At 31.6% G+C, this 22688-nt stretch overlaps 3 protein-coding genes and 1 long non-coding RNA gene across 4 annotated transcripts in view; 2 read left to right on the top strand and 2 right to left on the bottom strand.

Annotated features, from left to right (window-relative positions):
- tsl (membrane-attack complex domain containing protein torso-like) overlaps positions 1–10204 on the top strand; it is a 43715-nt gene extending 33511 nt beyond the window's left edge. The window contains exons 2-3 of the mRNA XM_077434023.1: positions 6440–7117; positions 8779–10204. Coding sequence (XP_077290149.1) covers positions 6470–7117; positions 8779–9174 — 1044 coding nt within the window. The 5' untranslated portion in view covers positions 6440–6469 and the 3' untranslated portion in view covers positions 9175–10204. The remainder of the gene's footprint in view (positions 1–6439; positions 7118–8778) is intronic.
- A 74-nt stretch (positions 10205–10278) lies between these two features.
- LOC143913970 (tetratricopeptide repeat protein 5-like) lies at positions 10279–13728 on the bottom strand. The gene is made up of 8 exons (XM_077434022.1): positions 13418–13728; positions 13088–13220; positions 12684–12904; positions 12316–12612; positions 12047–12232; positions 11806–11978; positions 11580–11724; positions 10279–11505 (listed from the first exon to the last, which is right to left on the bottom strand). The coding sequence occupies exons 1-8, from the start codon at positions 13496–13498 to the stop codon at positions 11386–11388; spliced, it is 1356 nt and encodes a 451-aa protein (XP_077290148.1). The 5' UTR covers positions 13499–13728; the 3' UTR covers positions 10279–11385.
- Positions 13729–16677: 2949 nt separating this feature from the next.
- Positions 16678–18055, top strand: Capa (cardio acceleratory peptide capability). Its single transcript, XM_077435297.1, has 5 exons — positions 16678–16748; positions 17081–17182; positions 17519–17626; positions 17699–17830; positions 17904–18055. The coding sequence occupies exons 1-5, from the start codon at positions 16688–16690 to the stop codon at positions 17999–18001; spliced, it is 501 nt and encodes a 166-aa protein (XP_077291423.1). The 5' UTR covers positions 16678–16687; the 3' UTR covers positions 18002–18055.
- A 683-nt stretch (positions 18056–18738) lies between these two features.
- Positions 18739–19771, bottom strand: LOC143914161 (uncharacterized). Its single transcript, XR_013260794.1, has 3 exons — positions 19653–19771; positions 19121–19573; positions 18739–19042 (listed from the first exon to the last, which is right to left on the bottom strand). It is a non-coding gene; the product is annotated as an uncharacterized LOC143914161 (long non-coding RNA).
- Positions 19772–22688: the final 2917 nt, after the last annotated feature.

The following is a 22688-nucleotide window of genomic DNA, read 5'->3' as shown; positions in this document are numbered from 1 at the left end:
ATTCTGATCATACACTGTGACGAGCTCTGGTTTTTTAAACGATATCTTATTTATTTATTTTTCGAGAAGAGTATATATCTATTATTTTAAATTACCTTTCGTAGTTAAAATTAACTCTCAGAGGCGTCAAGACAATATCAATCATCATTGTTTTATGTATGTACCACATCGCATTGCTCAACGGTCCAGCTTTCTGTAATACCTTCAGGCTACCTGTGGCTACAATTCAAGTTTGTTAACCTCTTCCAGTGTATCTGAACGACCTTGATAAGGCTATGGTTATTTTTTCACCATGATAGAACACCATGTGAATACATACGCGTACGTACACCTCGCCTTGAACGTCTTGCATCGTTCATTTATCATTAACTCCGCGATTGGTTTTTCCCGACGTGACCGATGAAGACTTAATGGAAAATAAATAAATGGATAGATAATGAAAAAAAGCGCCCTTGAGTCGAATTGGTTAACTCGATCGGTTAAACCAATATTTACCCACCGTAAGAACGTCATTGTTTGAACTGAGGTGTTGTGCAATTGGTTATGTTGTGTTGCCAAGTCAAATACATAATAGATTCATTCTTGTTTAATTTTATTTTAAGTGTCTTAAATACTCATGTTTATGTTCTAGAAGTTGAGAATGTTGAGACAACGTCAACCGTAACTTTTATATTGGAAACAATGGAAGGAAGGAAATATTAGTCATTGTACATATACGACACACGTGCGCGTTACTATCGTATTATTATTGCCTCTTTGGGACCCAGACCTACATTGCTATTGCACGAATATAAACATAATGAACCATTGTATGTACGAAAGTAAACCAAGTCCAGGTGCAAGACCTATGGATAAACAAGGAAATTTACACGTGCTTATTAGTCGGCTATCATAATTGAAACGTACACTTCCCCAGTCGTATTCTTAATGACTGGTAAACGCGATTGTGAAGATCACCGATAATGACTGCTCAATTTTGGATATCCGAGAATAGCTTGTCATTGAATGAATCTATTCATCGAACAAAACGAGTTTTCCCAAATTGTCTTCCTTTTTTAACTATTCTTACGCGTAAACAAGGATCCTCATCAAATGTTGTTGGAGATATTTTTAATATAAGAACAGATAATTTAGAGTTTTTCTTTATATTTTATTGACATACATATACATATATGGGTGATCGGATAAATGCACTCAAGAGAGGCTCACTCTCGAGAGATCCAACCTTTCACAGATGTTCAAGAAGAACTAACGCAATAGAATTCCACAAAATAGCGCCAAGGGGTATTTGTATGTTAACCGAGGGTGTTAACCCTTTTCTGTGGAATTCTATTGCGTAATTTCTTTTTGAGCGCCTTTGAAAATCAAAACTGCGCCTCTATTCAGTGCATTCTTCCGGGAATCATACATATATACCAGGAAGGCCTAACAGGTAAACCCCAATGCGCCTTCCTGGCCAATTACAAACATCGATAAACAATTTATAGAGTAATTTTAAAGAGCATCATAGAGACATCTAAGGGTAAATTTTGATAAATTTGTATTTTTCCTTTATTATATAAATCGCAGAATTTCGAGATGCTGAAAAAATTTAAACTTGCAAGACATCTATGCACATATTTATAGCATTTTATAAATTAGCGAATCCAAGATGCTGTACATACAGTCGAATTTTGCGAGAAATATGACAGGGTTGTCAATTTGTTGGAACCGTTTCAATGAAATCAGATAAATTGACAAACTCTGATAGGAAACGATCGATCTTGGAGTCACATATCCAAAGTCTGGCCAGCAGCACTTACTAAGGATAGAACCCATGACCACACAATTGAAAGCATTACATGCCAAACATTGATCTATGCCGCTGGTTATATATTTCATTTAAATAAAACATGGTTTTCAAAATTTGCTTAAAAATTGACTTATACAGCCAAATGATCCAAAAGTTACCTCATTGACTTGAGAACCAATATTTTATAGAAACTTTTGCTCATTTTTATAAGTGGGATTCAAATTATCAAAGGTTCTTATACCTCTTTCATGTTGTACATAATTATTGATCTTTTTGACTTGCGTAAAAATAAACCTGGTATCACATAAACCCTTTTACACCATTATTAGAACCCATAAGGTTTTATTTCTATATTCCATTTATATGTTAATAAATTAATTTCAACCATTATATGTATGTACATGTTTAGAGAATCACTGGTGCGTTTTCAACCTACACATTTCACCATCCCTTGACACACTTTTCTATTATGGGGTTGTAATTTACGTGGATTTATTAATACTTGCCTCTTCGCACAGTTTCAAAACATTGTTAAACACCTCTTTAAATAATGGTGAATGTAAAAAAAATAACACACATTACGTAAACGAAACGATTGGCAGCTGCAGTGAAGAAGATAATATTCCTTTCTACTGTCTGTCATTTTTATAATTCATAATACAATTGTACATAGATCATTGTAAGATATTTCATAGTGCATGATGAACATATTATATTATACATATGTATGTATGTATATATGTACAAATTAAACTCGTCATACGTTCGATCATAAGCGAAATATTATCATCTCGTAATCAAATCGATACACAATGAAAGTATTTGCGTAATGATTCACAATTATAATATATACGACATAATTAGAGCGTTGTATAATTTTACTTGCATATGTCATAGTATTATGAACACGATATTGAATAATAGTAGAAAAAAATCTCACGTTCGAATTTAGTCGCAGACGTATTGGATAACTTTCAAGGCGATACCTCCAATCTTCGATCGTCGTAATATTTATTAACGACAAGATATATTTAAAAGTATATTACTTAGCGAAGTTTCCTTGAGTCCTGCCGATTCTAACTGATGGAGAAAGGCGTATACTATTATAACATAAACGAGCCGATGCGATAAAGACGACCTTGCGGTTACAAACCGCTTCTTTTAATTTAATAATTAAACTTAATTTGCATACAGGAATTGCACAAGACTGAAAAAAGCAGATCCTAGTTGACTTCTTACTTCATTATCTGCTATCAGTACATATGTAAAACCTCTCACGGTTTGTTCAACAGGATATGGAATCGAACTTGGCCTTGTCGGGTCGTATACTGCTTTTCTTTGGCGTTTTTCATTATTTTACCTTAAAATCCGTGAGCGGAAAAATAAAATTGATGATTTATAAATCATTATCACTTCCAATTCCCGTAATGACTACCCATCGCGTGCGTTACGCACAAATTTATGTATTCGCGAAAGAAATACGTATGTAATTGCACGTGCGTTTGTGCAATCGAGTAGAGTAGGTAATAAGCTTTGTATTGTATGTAATGTGAGAAAAATATAAATGCATGTTAAGAATGTTCGATTGATTATTATTCATTATTTAGCACATTAGAGAAACTTGTTTCACATTTGTCCGTGATCTTGGTTTGACCAGAGGATTCTCAGAACTGACAATAAGACATGAATAAATTGCAATTCAATTGCAAAAATATATGTACATACATATGTTCCATAGACATATGTAGCTTTGGTTTAATTAAAGGTTCGACGGTAGAAAGCTACAGAAATGCTTAGATATTCCCATTTATATATGTTTTTTGCTATTATGCATGAACATACATATATATATTTATATATTACAGTCCAAGTGTACATTTCATTCGTTCATGAACATACTAGTTTATTCATACACGAACCAATCTGGTCAGCTATTTATTTATTTATTTATTTAATAGTTTTGGACCATTGTGGCATTACAGGAAGAACCTAATGCGCCACAATGGCCTACATTTGAAAAATATATAAAAACATGATATAAAAACAAGTAAACTGTAAATAAAGGAAAAAAGCAAAAGCAGAAAACATGGTAAAATAAAATTACAAAAAAAGTAACAAAAGGAAAATAATACATCATTCAGAGAGAAAAAAAAAATAACAAAAGTGTAAAAATTAAAAATAAAATCCATAAATCCCATTCTTTGTTTACACTGATCAAAATTAAAATAGTATATAAAAATGTACAAAAGAGAAAGAAAAAATAAAATAAAATAAAACAAAATATGAATAAAAAATAAAATCACAGCGAGGCCCAAATGGAAGAGAGTAGATTAAGATTCCACTCATTCATCACATTCAAATTAAGAAAGTAATGATGAGCGCAGGTTACCAGATAAATATGTTAAGATAATATCCGACAATCTACGCTCCCCAAGGTGGAAAATATCACATTCAGGGACAGCAGCAACGATTTCATTGAGAAGTCGAATAGCTCTTGGAATAGGAGCCATTCGAAAAAGAACTGTGCGAGCAGCAGGTACAACCATTAAATGATGATGTCTACCACGCACATAATTATTAGGGACATAAAGTCCCAACTGTTCCAGCAACAACGGGCATGACGTATTACCACGCAATAGCTGGAGAACGAAACGAATTAACGAGAAGTTTCTCCGAAGTTCAAGGGAATTATACCCAAGCATGCCCAAAAGGAAAGGAGTAGGATAGAGATATGGGTAGTACCCATACTCTTTCTTATAAAGAAAACGAAGAAATGCTTTTTGCACTTTTTCTATAATAAGAGAGTAGTTTGCTTCGTGCGGATTCCACACAATTGCATTATACTCTAGCTTACTTCTAACAAGCGAGTTGAAAAGCAAGCGAGAAGACAAGGGGTTGGAGAATAATCTAGCATATCTCAAGACAAATCCAAGTCGACGAAAGGAAACGTCAGCGATTGTCTTGATGTGGTTGTGAAAGGTGAATTGAGGATCAAAAGTGATACCCAAGTCGACCATTGATTCCACGCGCTTCAACAATACGGATCCAATGGAATATCCGTGACAATAGAGCGAATTCGCACGTCCATAACTCATAATAGCACATTTACTAGTATTCAGTTCAAGCCCTAAACTGGAACTGAACTCTAAAACAGCGTTAATATCAGCTTGAAGGAGAGAGGCTTGCCTCTCATCCTTAACAGCTATATAGTAAATTAACAAAAAATCATGTAGTTTGTTCATGCACAAACTATCAGGCATAAGTTTAAGTATTCTCAATCGTTTGTCTCATCCTTCATGTATGTTTGCTTATCCTAGGTTGCAATATTTAAAAAAAATAGCGGAAACGGGAACTAAATCAACGTTGCAATGTGCTTTCCATAGGATTTCATTTTTAAATAATTGGCGTTTTGACATGTCATGTCATGTCTAAATGTTTCATGCGAAACCTGGTGAGTCTATTTAAAGATAAGTTTTGACTATTAGCACTTAAACTAAAACATTGTTCGTGTATGAACAAAGATAAATAGGTAGACAAACCAATATGGCCAGTTATAGTGTACACAAAATAACAAATTGACAATCAAACTAGTTTGTTCATGTACAAACTATTAGGCATAAGTTTATTTTATTTTTACATAGATATATACCAGGAAGGCTTGACAGGAAGACCCCAATGCGCCTTCCTGGACAATTAATTATAAACAATGCAGCATTTTATTATAACATAAATCACTGTATTTCCAGAAGCTGAAGAACACGAAATAACAATTAATTAAAATGTATTATCATGTACAATTATTATGTATTATCAATCGTTTGTCCCATCCTCTGTGTATGTTCGCTTATCCTGGGTTGCAATATTTAAAAAAAAATAGCGGAAATGCGAATTATAGCAATGTTATAATATGCTTTCTCTTTTAAATACTTGACTTTTTAGCATGTCAAAGGTTTTGAGAGCTAAAAGTTTCATGCGACACCTGTTGAGCCAATTTGAGGTTGGCTTTTGACTGTTAGCACTTTAACTAAAACTTATTGTTTTTGTATGAGCAAGCTACTATGTTCATGATCCTGAGTGAACATTTGGACTGTAATATACATATTATATAATAGCTTATTCTATGATAGTTGAGTTATATAGCAGAACTGGCTATTCTTACAAAAAATTCTAAATAATATAAATGTTGCACTAATGCAACCTGTCCAACATTACATTGTAAACACTTCTTGCAGTATTGTATTCTATTACAATTATTGCATAAAAAATGAACTTTAAACGCAACTTACCAATGCACTTGAACCACTTTTATTATACAAATCTGAGCGCCGTCACATACAGAAATCAAATTAGCCTCATTTGCACAAACTCCAATGAAAATATTGATTCGAGGACACCAGTAATAAATTGAACAAAAATGAAACTAGTTTTGTCAACGTACGTAATTTAATTTTAAAAAAAGAGTGTGGAATTTGCGAAAACCCTGTTACTTGAAAGGCGTAACAATTAAATTAAACCGTCGTATTACACAAATCATCAAACGAACTGAGAAACCGTTGCACAATACAGTGACTAATTCATTTTAAACGCGCCTCAAGCCCTTGTTATTCATTATAAATGCATTTAATGACGTTTCCTTTGGTTTTTCAGACCGTGTAACCTCAGCATCGTGACCTGACGATGTGGCGCACGGCACTGGTTTCACTGGCCACGTGCTTGCTCCTCTTGCACCAGGCCACACCAGCTGATTGCCAGGAGATAGAGTCCGAGCTGGGCTTGGGCAAGGCCATCAACATCTTCATGCGGTACGGCTACCTCAGCATCTGCATGAGGGTCGTACCCAGGAACGACACTGAAGGCTGGGTCTTCAGAGAGCCCACGGTCAACATCTTCCGTGGGATAGACCACCTCAAAATCCAAAAGTCGGAATCCAGAAGACCGGCCGTCTTCGATGGGGACTTCCACATGGAGTTCTGTGATAATTTAAGACAACTTTTACAAGCCTACTTCAGAGATTTTGCCTTTGAAAGGTTGGACAAGCCTTGGAGGGCGTTCACGGCCGGTTGGCCTACGGACGCCATGGCTAGAAACTTAGGGATAAATTCATCTTTCATACAGGGTGACTATTGTTACGTGCTCGTGAGGGTTGCTAGATATAGGGAGAGTGCTACTTTGAGGGACTTGCCTCAGAATGTGGAAGTTGAAGGTGTTGTTGCCGAAGCCATCTTCAAAACGGGGGGGGACACGCCTGGGAACATAGCAGAATTTATAAAAAAATATGGAACCCATTATATTACTTCGTACGTGACGGGAAATGCACTATATCAGGTATGCAGTTTTTTTATGACGCTTGTATAATATAAACGCGATTTCCTGTTGAACTTTATGTTGATATAAATGTGCTGTTAGGATTTATTATATGAAGACTCACATTTTGGGTAGATTTATTGCATTTCAATTAGCAAATGATTTGTTTCCGCTAAAAAAGTTGTAGATTTATTTGCGAAATTTATATATTCTTGGTATTGGACTACCATTTTATATGGAAGATTAATTTTATATCCCATTTCATTTATATTGAAAGTAGATAAACTCTAGACCTCGATTCATGTTGGTCTACAAGCTTTTTTATTAGCCTCTGGTTCTATGTAAAACAGATATTGATCAAAACGTACCAGCTGAATTTAAATTACACTGAGCAACAAAAAAAAATACCAGAGCGGAGACCAGCCAATCTTTACTAAGTTTGACCCGTTGAATTGGAATATGATATTGATTTTTGTTGGTGGGTGATCGTTTACGAGATATGAGCGTTTAAAAAAATCCGTGATTTTTACAGTTTTTTAGCTTTTGCGGTCTTTAACTCAAAATTTAGGATTGTCACGATCAAAGTGAGTATTGGAATCAATAGTCAGATATTTTTCCTATTAGTTTTTATATTTTATTGCTTTAAAATACTTCTAATTAATTGTCTAGCGAATTTTAAAAGTCAAAAATATATTTTTTTTACGGATTTTTTTTCCGTGCTATTTTTCATTTATTTGGCAAATTTTTTATTTCTCCACGTTTATAAGGATTGGTTTTCTATCCCAATTTTTTTTTTTTTTATCTAAACGTACTAACTCGAGCGGTTTTTGCGTAAGAAAGATTTTCATTCAGATCCCGTAATGCGTATAACAAGCGTTTGTGCAAGCGTTTTCTTAAACGCTCATATCTCGTAAACGATCACCCACCAACAAAAATCAATATCATATTCCAATTCAGCGGGTCAAACTTAGTAAAAATTGGCTGGTCTCCGCTCTGGTAACTCAAAAACGTGATTTTTTGTTGCTCAGTGAATTATTAACCACTTCATCACCATAAGGCTATGACTCGAAATTAATTTTAGTCTCTTCACAGTGACATCTAAAAATATCCTGTGATACTAATGAAATTGAAAATTCAATATTTTTCGTTAGTTTGTGATATATTCAAGAGGTAGTGTCAAGGGTTGGCACTTAACACATACATATAGTAAAATAATCGAATAGGTTTCTACAAACGCGTGGCGATTAAGTGGTTAAACATTGAATACAATGATACATTTTGTCATAATATGCTTTCTTGTTTTATTCATTATTTTTATTTTGATTTCATCCTTTCAAATACTTTCTAAATTTTCAATTTTTCCAGTTAAATGAATAACCTAGATTATTTTTAATGGGGTGATATTTTATTATATTAAAGATTGTATGAGTCACGTGAGATTGTTGATAAAACGCACACAAATTTTACGCAATTTAAAAAAATATATTTAAATTGAATTAAACCTAACAAGATAATTTTTTTATTACCGGTTATTCAAAGGTCAAAAGCATATAGAATCATTAGCGGTCATTTGACGAGTGCAAAGCCTTGAATTTTTCTTTAGAATAAAATTTTCTAACGAAAAATAATGACTGGCGACGACATCGTAATTATTATAAACAATATATGCTTTGATGTTTCAGGTTTTTGTATATTCGAGAACCGTCTACAACAGGATTAAGGAAAGACTCAAAACAAAAGGCGTCTCCGACTTGTCCTCCCTTGAACTTGGCAATTACTTCTCTCCGTGGTACACGGAGCACATAGGACAAATAAAAGTTGCGAGCGGCAACAAAACAGTGGAGACGTGGTCCTCACGCAAGCTCCGCGTCCACTATTACATATTCACGTATCCTAGTCTACTTAAATTGCACGGAGATCCTAGTTTATTGAAAGTGCTCAATGGACTGTTGGGTAACGAGGCTATGTTGCAGTTGCAGCTGAAAACGTTGGCTCCAGCTTTCAAAGAGCCGAGAAAGAGGCTGTGGTTTGAGGAGACGATAGACAATTATTTAAAATTGTGGGAGAACAATTTGTGATATGTAATGAATAGTGCAATTTTAGTCGTCCATATGATCGATACTTGTATGTATAGTAGCAGAGGAAATCTGTGATAACGAGTGTTTTGTAAAAAGTCATTATTATAAAATATTGACACTATCAATGAGGAAATGTTATTTCAAGGTGTTAACATTTGTCAGTTTCATGCTATGTATCCTTTCTTTTTAACACTGCGAAAAAAATCATCGCTGACTATTATATCTAATATTTACAAAGAAAAATTTAATTAAACAGGGTTCCTAATAATGAGAATGGATCTCAATTTGATTTAATATAATAATCATATTTATTTTGATTATTGACCATATTATTTTCTACAGTTTGACCAAATTATTATTATTTGATATACAAATATTTATTATTCGATTTGAACTATGATTTTGTTTTTTTTCTTGTGTATATAATAATAATTACAAATTAACAAAATTTCTATATACATACATACATATTGAGCTTTTAATTTATTTAACATAATATTATACTAAATTGATAACTCATTGTATTTGTATATCATTACTTCATGTTATTTTAAAAACATAATATTTATATTGTGATATAAAACTTGCACATTGCAAATGATTCTGTTGAAATTGATTATTCACTCTAAATACCTAAAGTATTTCTTTATAAAGATCTGAAGTTGAATTCAGATGACTTGTGTTAGTTAGGTTCAATGTTTTCTACAAAACAAATATAAAATCACGTTATATTTAATGCAAATATTTGCAGTGATATTTATTGGTATGAATTAATTTTATATAAATTATTTAAAATTCATTATCTAATGAATATAAAATTATTAAACATTAGCAAATGTTGAAATTTATGTTTAACAATTCGTGTATGTGTATGTGTGCGTGTGTGTGACGACGAAAGTAAAATGTTGAAAAAGTTTATTTTTGAAATTGATTATATTTATTGTAAATATTTTGTTCGAAAATTGAAGTTTATCGTGTAATAGAATAACAGTGCCAATTTCTCAAAATAATTAAAAATTTGTAAACATTTTATCCATTATTATTTACCCAAGATGATGTTCCGAAATTCCCAAATTAAAAATATTAATAAAAATTGCAATATTTACCAGACAGCATGTTTAATCAAATGAGACATTATCATATACACAACTAAAAACATTACATTTGGTACTTGTGATAAAAAATATTGCTTATAAATTTATATACATATGTATATATTACTTTTGAATTGAAAAATTCACTAGATTTTACTTCAAATACAATTAAACAAAAAAAATATCCAGCTTCCAGACAGATTGCCTGATTAATACACCGATGAATAAAGAAAATTTGTAAGTAACATACGGAAAATCATCTTCAAATTCTTGAAAATATATAAAAAGACTTCAAATTAAAGATGCACAGGTTTGTTAATTAAATTATTGCAATTTATTCATATAATATAATGGTCCATATACGTATAAGTATAATTTCAGTTAGAAATAAATGGTAAAGCTTATGAAATAATATTAAAAAAAACTTAAAATAAATGCAATGTTTCGATATAAATTAAAATAGTTAAAAATAATCAAAGCACCTTGCTTTTGTTACAAAAAAAATAGATAAAAACCGCGTTGTATCTAATATTAAAATAAAGTTGTAAACAATTAAAAAAAATCACAATTTATAGATCATTATTAAAATAATAACTAAATAGTATATTATCGAAAGTAAGGTTGGAAAAAATTAATATTGCATACGATTACTAAATCCAAAAAATATAGCAATCATTTAATTCAAACCCTAAGAATAAATACTGCCTTTTCATAGAGCTAATCTTCCCAGTCAGTCTTATATATCCAACCCACCACTACATGCCTTTGAGATATAAACAAAATTAAAAAAAAACGATAAAGTAAACATTCTTAATAATGATGACGACACAAATCCAACACATGATTTGGCACAAACATTTTAGTTAAAACATATTAGTAAAATAAAACAGTATTCATATACTGAAAATACACCATCATATGTAGTTATAATAAACAAAATTAATGTTTTTTTAAGTGTGCGTGAATATAATAACGTTAAACTTTTTATTTGATTTAGTAAATATGTACATACATACATATGCATTTGATTGTGTATTATTTAAAGCTATTGTATTTATATAGTCTTTGTTTAAAGCACTATCGTGTTAAAATACATGTACATATGTATATTTATAGACTATACTACTTTGAAACTACTCGTTATTCTAGTTCCGGCAATTTGATTTTTACCAATTTTCTTTCCATTGACTATCATCACCATCGGATTGTCAACCCTTATCGAATGATATTCGTAATTCTGAAACAATCCATAAAAATCAACAAAACACATTTTTAAACGAAATTAAAACAACAATTTGAAAACGATTGTACCTTATCATCACAGCTGAACTTTTGATGGGTAACAAATGGTTCAGGAATGGCAATAGAATCACCGATTATTACACCTTTTCCGTCGGCTAAATTATACAGAGTAACAACCATACAGTTCGCTTTTGCATCCACAAGACAAAATGTACTAAAATTGTTATATAAATCAATTTATAACAAAAAATAAAAAAACAAATAATAAATAAAATTAATTCAAAATGTAACTTACAAAGGCACTAAGTTTTCATTGCGTACCGAACACACTACTTTGCCTAAAATTACTCTTTCTTGATTAACACCATCATTGAGTTCAGTCAATAAAACATTATCCAACTTCACAGTTTCACTTCCATTAGTAAATTTACCTTCAGAATACGGTCCGAGTAGTTTAGATTCCAATTGCTAAAATAAAACAGTAAATTTAAGATCCAAATACAAATGTGATATCAATAAGTCATCAAATACAATACTTGAGTCATTTGTTGCAGCTTCTTCCCTTTAATTTTTCCTTTAGTTTTTACAAACTCGTTGACATTATCTAAATATTCTATTAATTTCCGCTTCTCAGCCGGTGGACCAGTCCACGTCGGATCAAGCGATGTGGCTTTAGTGAATGAATCTAAAGCGTTTGCATACTCTTCTTCATATTTAAATGCCTGAAAATATATAATTTAACATATAAAGTCCTCCAATATAAAAATTTATTGATGAATATATCAAATCATTAAGAATATCATACAATTGCTCTATTATAATGCAGATTGGCCTGTCCTCGAGCTACGGGATCGTTGAAGGCCTGCTTGTAAGCACTCATACAAAGTCGAAGTATTGAAGGGTCTTGAGCGACGACAAAAAACGAACACAAATAAGCATTGCCTAATATACTCCATGAAATACCGTCTTTTGGATCCAATTGTACAGCCTCTTTAGCAAGTTCAACACTCTTTTCTATATTCTTTTGACGTTCTTTAGCCACCGGTATTACTTCTTGTCTTAATATAATAGACATATTCCGCAAGGAAATTTTGTTCTTGCTCTATAATAGGTAAATGATCAAATCGTATTATACATTTTAGAAACAAAAACTTGATAAATAAATACTCTTACGTGAATTAAGGCACAACCAAAACAATTCTTAGCTTCTTTGAGGTTATCGTCTTTCCAATAGCATTCTCCTAATTCGTTCCAAGCATCAACCAAGTTCGGATCTAATTTTACAGCTTTACTTAAAGCTTGATCAGCTAATGGATCATATTTGGACGTTATGTTTAATGCTTTACCTTTCAAATATAAATATTGAGCCTTTGTAATACCATTGATTGAATTTTCTATAAAGAACAATCATATAATAAATAATCAAGAATAATACATAAATAAAAGTCTAATTCAAGTCTTTCAGATACAAAAAAGACACAATATGATTATTAAGATTTACATATTGAAGTATGAAAACGGTTTTAAAACATAAAAGCTTATGTGTAACATTACACATATATATTAAATTATTTTACCTTCGATTTCACTGAATAAATTCATTATTTGGTCTAATCTTTCTTTGATATCATCATCTTTTTCAATGGCCTTATCGATTGGGTGATTTTCAAAATAATGATCACGAAATAGGTATAGTTTCTCAACTTTTTCCTAAAATGAAAGTGAACGAAATTATCATTAAAACAATGAGCACAACTATAAAAAGGGCGTTTCCTATGCATGTGCTTTGCACATTGGTAATACCACGTGGTATATATGTGCCAAGCCCATAAAAGGTATCCATTTGCAATGAGTGGGCGTAGTCAAGTAAATCTAAATAAAAGAGTATAATAATCAAAGAAATGTACTTGTAAATCTGTCAGAATGCTGTCCACCTCTTCCTTCGACTTGGTTTCCTCTAAAATATACGAATCTTCGCGCGACATCATCTGGTGGTTTGTTTATACGTCAACGGAACGTAACTTAATTGACGTGAGATGTTGAAAATTTAAGTACGATTCTTAGCTGACATATCAACTGTGCTTTTAATAGTAATTTTTTGAAAAAAACTTGTGTTTAATTGACTAAGTCGTATAATAACGCAAAGAGAAGTTGCGACCGGCACTTTAACTGACAGCTGACAGAAGACGTGCACTCGCAGACCAAGTTCGTATTTTATATGGCCATAGTCGGAAATGGCAAATTTGTGATGTTTTACAAATTTAATTTTATTAAACAGATTAGAATAATACTACAGTTGTACAATTAAATGATATTTAAGTTTTTATTTTTAAAAATTAAAAAAAAAGAACCCTGTGATATTTTTAAATATTTGTTGGGCATGTAATGATGCTTCTGTTCAGCGATGACAATATAAATGTATAATTTGAATACAAACAGCCAGTAACTGTATTACAAACCCAAATACAAAATGTACACAAATTTTGACTTATTTCATTATATATTTTTTAAATGTATCTACGTATATCTTAATATTTATAATACATGTACATATGTATGTATGTACACACTTCAAATTAATTGCATGGTCTCTGTAGATTATGATATTGATTCTATATAATATATATCGGTCTCCGTGACGAGCCAGAATGTTAAATTACAGAAAATACAAATATCGGAAGGCAAAGATCGAAAATCGAAAGATCTTAAGTCAAAAGATCAAAAAAAAAGGGTGCATGGTAAACGGTACATACTCACTTAATTTGCGCGAGTAGGATACAACAGGGACAAGAGGAACAGGCTTTTCCTCCCGTATTAATGTGCGCGCGCAAAAGCCTGTTCCTCTTGTCCCTGTTGTATCCTACTCGCGCAAATTAAGTGAGTATGTACCGTTTACCATGCACCCTTTTTTTTTTGATCTTTTGACTTAAGATCTTTCGATTTTCGATCTTTGCCTTCCGATATTTGTATTTTCTGTAATTTAACATTCTGGCTCGTCACGTAGACCCAATATATATACACATTCTCAGTTTAGTAAATCATTTGTTGTTATCTTTGAACACTTATCTACCTACATATATAATCGGATCAGCGGCTGTTATACCTATACATACAGAGAAATGTTATAATAATAGAAGGGCCCTTACGAATAAATACATTTTGTCAATATTACGCGGTACGTCTCCATAACTACGCTTCGCATGTTGTTTATTGTGTGTTTTTGAATGCATTGTGAAATTTTTAACGATGCTTGCCCATCTTGCGAATTATATAAATAAACAGAGAAGTTTTTATCGGACATCCGTTGAGCACCAACCATCAAATACGACTGATGCTAAAATTATTTAGGAATGTCTGTGGACAACGTCACTTGACAACAATATAACGCCTAAAGCCACTTCTATTATTATAACATTTCTCTGTATACATATGTATTTTCTATACATAAAGCGAAGACCAAAATATTACATATATTTGAAAAATATCCATAAATAAAAAAGGTCATATTTTTGTGAATAACTGAGCAATAAGAATTGCGCAATCCTTAAACTCAATGGCTACGTCCACACTACCGATATCTACACCCAATATTCTCGAATTTTCCATATCCAGTTCCCATATTGCAACTTGAGGTCGCTATTTAGGAAGTGGTTATGGAAAAATTCGCAAATATCGGGTGTGTATAAATTCGCAGATATCGGTAGTGTGGACGTAGCCAATGCAATTGAATTGGAGCAATTCAATTTAATAAACCCAAATATTATAGAACCTTACCTTACCAGTTTATTTCATCTATTATTCTCTCGCCTTTACTCTTCCCTGACTTCGGTGACTTAATTATCATCGCTCTTCTTTGCCCAATCATACTTTTCCGATGTATTCGTTTTTTGGAGCAGCTCTTTTTCCCTTTTATATAATTATAGAATTCAATGCATGACATTTTATAATTTAAAACACATTGAATTATACTTTTCACTGTGTCTTTCGTTTTCCATTTTTCACACGTTTTATTTTCGATAAATGACCAAATATACATTATTTCCTCATAAATTGAATCAGTGAACAATATACCTCTTTCACTTAAATGTGCAATAGTTTTTTCAACCTGTTCCCATTTGGATACTTCATAGAGAAGCATCAATGAAAAAAAAAATCTTATTTCCACCATTTTCCCAAATAATTAATTCCAACGTTGAAAATATTCTCTTCATCCTTTTCAAATGCTTCTACTTGTGTCATCGTAATTTTATGTTTTTTTTAGTTTGTTGTATGTCTGGCTTGCTTCAATACCTATATATTTATTACTCTCCGTTAATTATTTTTTTTGTGTCCTCTAAAATATTTTTTACTTCAATGACAGTTATGATATATTTTTCAAGCTTTTTAATTTGCTTTTCAATCAAAAACATTTGTCTGTGTACAAACAAGGTATAATGTTCTGATAATGGATTTTAAAAAAAATCTGTTATCGCTTTTGGAAGATTTTCTTCTTCTAAGAAAAAAATTTGCATGTCTTTTTTTATGGGGATGTAATTATCAAGGTTCCAAAATCAATAATAATTCATTTTTAATAATGTGAAAATAGTTCTTTTTATCTTTTAAATGTACTTTCTTTACGAAAAATATATTCCTGATTATCTGGGATAATAATGGGAAGGGTGATTCGGATAATTTAAAAACACGAAAAATTCAAACTGTTATGTTTTATTGTTTTTAAATATATATCTATAATACAAACATATTTATAATTGATAATTTCTTCTTCATTCACATATCGAACCACGGACTATCTGTTTTCAATCACATTCTCATCACTACACGATATTTTATTTATAGTCATTTTCATCAATATCCTTAACTACTATAGCATCTTATTTAATATTAAAGTTTGTATAAATATAACTCTATTTAGATTAACTTCGTAGTTCGTTAGAACTTAATAAGGTACACAAAATTAATTTAACTAGGGTGATTTGCGTCACAGGTAAGCTAATTTCAATTGTTAATTTCCTGTTTTGGAGGCTGTGTTGGGCGCTATAAAATGGACCGATTTTTCTTACATACTCACAGTATTCCACGAACCCTCATACGATCATCAGTTTGACTCCTTACAAAATCAAACACGAGCTCGTACCGCTCAGAATCATCTGATATCACGAATCACATCCATTTTTGTGATGATTTTCTTCAATCCAATCTTAATATTTTGCTTGGCTTTTTCTATCGCTTTGATTTCGGGTGAGATAATTAAAATTACACCTTTATTATTTTTTATATTAAAATTATTTTGAAATGTATGCTAAATTAAATATTTAATTCTAATACACACACATCGATTGAACTACCCAGTAAAATGAAACCAGCCCAAAACTTGTAGGGTCAGTCCTCAAATTCATGAAATTGCGTTATTAAAAGTTTTGAACACCGGCATTATTTTTGGCTTGTTGGGCTTATAGTAAAAACTTTATTTCATATCGAATTTTTAACGAAGTAAACTTTTCTCAGGTCCTTTTTCGAAAATATTTCTTTAATATTTATTTGCAAATATTCATATTAAAATTTTCGCACAGGTATGCCTACAAATGATGACGACAAACGTGGTGGTACCTCAGGACTATTTCCTTTTCCAAGAGTCGGTCGATCGTGGCTATACCCAGGTCTAGATATCACAAGTATGTATTGAATTTTATTACATCACATTTTATATTGAAAGTTTACATACATATATGTAGAGGTCATTCCATTTATGAAGGCAAAACCGATGCAAACATAGCAGGCAATATATTATACACATGTACATATGTAGATCCTAATGTAGTCATCTTTTCCGTGAAGTGGGGGTGGGTCTTTGTAAGTAGAATGACCTCTATCACATTTACAAGTGTTACTTCCTACCATTGAAACAATGGCTAGTTTTCTACAACAAAAAGATAAGATAAAAAATTCTTTGTACTTCATAAATCTCAATCATTTACCTAATTTTTTTGCAAATTTAAAATTTATCCTAGAATTTCCAAGAGGAAGCAGAGGAAGAGGATGGGGATTGATTTCTCAACCGCGCACAGGACGATCCCAACCTGAAAAAACGTGGAACTTGTCACCGGAAGACTACCCCGGTATGTTTTTTAACGATCTAATGTAGCAATGCAATGAATACAATTTAATAATTTACATACATTAACTTAAAGATTACCATGACGAAATGAAACGTCAAGGACTCATTCCTTTTCCCAGGGTTGGTCGGGCAATTTTTGAAAGGGCTGGAAAGGATTTTAGAATTTCAAACGAGAATGACCCATGGACCATGATAGCTCTCAGAGGTCTTGTATTAACTATAGCGGTGATAGATATGTTGATTTGAGGTTTACTAATGCATATTTTCATAAATTTCAGAAGTTCCTTCTCCTAGAGACTTCATCCCTCGTCTTGAAGGGGAATCAGATGAACCACAAATGGGTAATGACCAGTTGAAAAGTCTAAGATCTCATTAGGAAGAAATTAGATAAGAAAGACAATCACAATGAACTAATCCCACTAATAAACGACCCACGTCAAATGGCCATACTTTTATTTAAAAATTAAATATTTAATAAAAAAAAATAATGAAAAAAATGTAATAGTTTTATATTTTTCCAATACAATTGTGTGCTTAATTTCAACGATAAGCATTTTTATATCATATACATAGTATACACTGTTCTCATTGTAAATAATTTACTAATAATTCTTGTAAAAAATTATCTAAATACAATATGGCTGAATAAATAATATTGCATCAACATTTATGTATATGATTAATTATTCTATAGTATATGCTTATTTTTCTTACAAGAAAATGTTTATGATATCTACAATGCTATTACATTATACATACATATGTACATATATAAAATGGAAATAAAAACGAAAAAAAAAACAAGACAACCAATATGATGCGTTTTTTTACTAGTTTTTATTCAATCTGATATAACAAGGGGTTGTTATATCAGATTGAATTCTTCTTCTTATTATTATTATTATTTATATATTAATTTTTATTATTATTCAATACTATTGTATTTATTATCTATATATGTATGTATATTTATATGGACGATGAGGATTGCACTATTCTCCCTATCGTCTAGAATAAAAAATAATAATTATTGTCATTATAACCTTCTCCTGTATACTCATAAATAATATTACTTAATTATTATTAAAAAATTATAATAAAAAAAAAACCAAGAAGAAAAAAAGAGGTGTTTAATAAAATCATTTTTATTTTTTCTGTATTATAAGGAATATTGATTTGCATAACATGAGCACAAAAGTTACTATAAATGTATGTATATATGCATGTTGCAAATATGTATAATATTCAAAGCATTTATAAAACTTTGTTCGTTAATTCTTTTTCGTAACATTAGGGTCTCCGAGGTTTTAGATGCCCAATTCATCATCGACGGAAGTTGATACATGGTTTTATGGACTATATTTTCTCTCCATCCATTTTTGGACAAATTAATTACTCTCTGATACAGTGAAATCACCTAAAAATAATCATACATTTGAAACATTTAATTATTTTTTGAATATTGAAATAATAACAATCGTTTCAATCAAATTACCACTTCCGATCATCAAGGATGAGGTGCTGATGATCTTCGACCCCTTTTAGTGTTGCATCTCACATTCTTTTTTTTCGGTGGTAGTTTTTTTCCCGGTGGTTTGGCAGTGAGCTTAGCTTCGGCTAGACGGCGTTGAATCGTTCTCATCGATATTTCTATGTTACTTTTTGCCAACTCCTGCTGAATACTTCTTTTTGTGATTGAGCTGTTCCTTTTGGCAATCGAGACGATTCTCCGATCCACACGTGTGGTAGATTTTCTTTTACTACCGCAATTCAGCCGTTTGTTGACAGTGGGATCTAAGCCCTGTATTAATTGTTTGTTAATGTTGTTCACACACGTTTTGCTAACGCCTTCCAGGTTACCTATTTTTCTTTGGGAAAATACCTTAGTTTTTAATAATGTTACAATGTTGGATATTTTTTGAGCAGTAATGTCTCCTCTTCTGCCCATCTAAAAAAAGTATTTTATGAAATGATTTTAATCCACTTCTATTCGTCTATTTAAAATTTAAAATTTGAAATATATATACTTTAAAGTAAGTCAATGAAATGTATTAAAAGGATTTTGTTTACAAAAACGTTGATAAATTCGAAAACAACTCGCAATAGTTACTTCAACTGACAGGTGCCTTAATCGCAGGTCGAAGTCAAAATTTTTATGACCATGAACGTTTATAGTGAATCTGTTACATTATCAAATTTGATTAAATCACATGAAATTAATTTGATTGAATCAAATGGATTACTTTAATTATAAATAAAACAACTTTAAATTTGGTTTATATAAAAAAAAAGTTAGTCATTTAAAGTTTATGTTATTAAATGCAGCTGATAAAATTATATGCACTCTTTAGAATTTGTAATATCCATGATATTCAATGTTTTGAAAACCAATTAGGTTCTGTTCATACATATCCAGCACGACCCGTATCCTGCAGGTGTCATGCAAGTGCGGATAGTATTCTTTGGTACATTATATAGACGTATTCATACTCCATTCGCGCATGCGCATTTACGCATTCATGCGCGTCCATATAGAATGTACCAAAGAATACTATCCGCACTTGCATGACACCTGCAGGATACGGGTCGTGCTGGATAGGTATTGAATTACAGTCATTGACCAGTGGCGGCTTATGAGAATTCATAGAGGGGGGGGGGGGGGGCTACAGAAATTAATCGGACTGCAGTACCTCGTTTACCATACCGGTGATCAAATGCAGACAAAAATAACATGAATATGTAGTATACTGGGAGGCTGCAGCCCTGCAGCCCATATGGACGGAAAAAGTAGCATGCATACTAGGAGGGCTGTAGATCCACAGCCCATATAGACGAGCCGCCACTGCTAGTCACTGATATAGGTAAGTAAGACATTACCGAGTTTCTTTCATGTCGTCGACGATGTTTCAATTTACTACTAACTGATAGCAACGGTTTGGTGAGTATTCCGCAAAAAGCGATCTCGCGAACATCTGGCACCCAAAAACTCCACCAATCGAAAGATTCTCACGCGAAATATTGTACCAACGAGAACTCGAGTGTCAGATATTCCGTATTCGTGTTTTTGTGGCAACGATTGTCGTGCGCGCGATCGTAATTTGCGCAATAATCCGTTTACCAATATCAACATGTCAATTTACAGTCAATTGGCGTTAATGTATTAATTTAATCCAAATTAATACGACCATCACATGGCTAGAAATTGTCCCTTATTCTCTTCTATGTTGATCCCTTATCCAGGATTGGGTTGCGGGCAATGACCTAATAGTAATTAGGTCACTGCATTGCGTAATACATAATGCAATTCAAGAGGAGAAGTAGCCCTAACTATTTACATACATATGTATGTATGTTTAGCATCTGAAAGGAATTTTATCAGAGAATTCAAATTACGTATACAAATGTATAGCTATAAACTATTAATTACATGTTCGTATAACTGTATGTATAACAATATGTTTTACAGTTATATGTATGTATAACTGTAAAACATATTGTCTAATAGTATTTTTATAGGAAAAGAGTATTATTCATTTCATTAAATACATACATACATCTAGGTGAGAATTTCAAATAAATAATCATTATATAATGCATGGTTAAATTTTAAATCATTTTTTTCTACTTCTAGTAATGAAATGTTCATTTGTTTCGGTTTTGCTTCATAATTTTCTTTTGCATCAATTCTCTATACAAGGATCATTTGATATTAAATTCAAAATGATTTTTGTACACGATAATAGTAAAAATACAAAAAACATGTCTGCTCGTTCTGTTTGTCGAGAAGTTGATTTTTATTATGCATTTACAAAAAATTACAGTACACGCTTATTTGACGACAAGTTCGTAATAAAAAATATTTTTATATGTATATTTAACTTTACTGTATTTATGTTCTTTATAATGTCTATGTAGATGATTTTTTGTATTAAAAAATGTAATCAATTTATTGATAGAACTTCATTCTATGCCTACAGAATTTCAAAGTTGGAAATTTTCATCGAAATTTTAGAAAATCTCACCAAAGATATTGAAAATGAAATGAAATTGTTGGGCTTTACCAAAATTGCAATCGAAAGCGAATTGAATACTATAGACCAAATTTTCCAGCATATAAGCAATTGTACAATTTTGAAAAGTGATATAGACGTCCATTTTATGTCGAACGATGCAATTTTTAATGAAATGAAAACCGTAAGTATGAAATGATAAGTATTACATTACATATAAATAAAAAGTTTAAATGAAATAATTATTAGGAAAAATACATAAACGAAGTAAACAGAGATATATTGATGAATAAATACAATACAATTTTCGAGACTATTCTGAGCTTAGAAAAGTTAAATTCGGAAGTTTCGCACGATTTATTCAAGAAGAGGGAAGCTTTGCATATCGAACGCCAACAAAAGGCTCTTCAAACGACAGATTCATCTGATATTTCTTTCAAAGTTGACCCTTCGAAGACGCCCAAAAGGTGAACTCGGATGTATTTTTATATTTCTTCTCAAACGACGATAAACAAACATATTAAACATGTGTACCCGATTTCAGATGTGAGATTTTCTCGGACGAACAGTGGGAAAAGTCGACGGAAATGTTGAAAAATCGAACAGAACGTGAGTTGAAAGCTTCCAAAGACGTGCGGTATAAAATTCCTGGATTGATGGCAAACATGCGTGACGGTTTGCACAATAATGGAACCAAAATCGATAGATTGATTGCACAACGAGTGTTAGCCTTGCAACAAGTTTGCACTGTATTACAGAGGAACAAAAATATTGTACTTATTATATCTAAATATTTTTTTTTATAAATTAGATTACTTCTATTGATTGTGTCTGACGTTTCAGCTGGAAAAATCAATGAAAAAATGTTTGGATGAATTGATGAAACTGGACGAAGGATTGCTTAAGTATAGAAATTTGATCAAAGTGACTGAAACCCGTTTAGATAATCGTAAATTTCGTCCAAAAAGTGAAATGGTCGAAGATCGAATACAAAAAGATTTGGTTGAACAAATGTTCATATTGAAACAATCAGAGAAAAATATTTTGGAAACG

The sequence above is a fragment of the Arctopsyche grandis genome, chromosome 7 (assembly GCF_051622035.1).
Source record: "Arctopsyche grandis isolate Sample6627 chromosome 7, ASM5162203v2, whole genome shotgun sequence".
Lineage (NCBI taxonomy): Eukaryota > Metazoa > Arthropoda > Insecta > Trichoptera > Hydropsychidae > Arctopsyche > Arctopsyche grandis.
The sequence above is the reverse complement of the archived record's forward strand: the minus strand, read 5'-3'. Positions and strand labels throughout refer to the sequence as shown.

Excerpts from the sequence above, each read along its gene's own strand:
- Capa (XM_077435297.1), top strand. The coding sequence starts at position 16,688 with ATGATTTTCTTCAATCCAATCTTAATATTTTGCTTGGCTTTTTCTATC. Across the intron at positions 17,627-17,698 it reads GTCACCGGAAGACTACCCCG|ATTACCATGACGAAATGAAA; the intron begins GTATGTTTTTTA and ends ATTAACTTAAAG. Across the intron at positions 17,831-17,903 it reads GACCATGATAGCTCTCAGAG|AAGTTCCTTCTCCTAGAGAC; the intron begins GTCTTGTATTAA and ends CATAAATTTCAG.
- LOC143913970 (XM_077434022.1), bottom strand. The coding sequence starts at position 13,498 with ATGATGTCGCGCGAAGATTCGTATATTTTAGAGGAAACCAAGTCGAAG. Across the intron at positions 11,979-12,046 it reads AGCTGCAACAAATGACTCAA|CAATTGGAATCTAAACTACT; the intron begins GTATTGTATTTG and ends GTTTTATTTTAG. Across the intron at positions 11,506-11,579 it reads AGTTCAGCTGTGATGATAAG|AATTACGAATATCATTCGAT; the intron begins GTACAATCGTTT and ends GGATTGTTTCAG.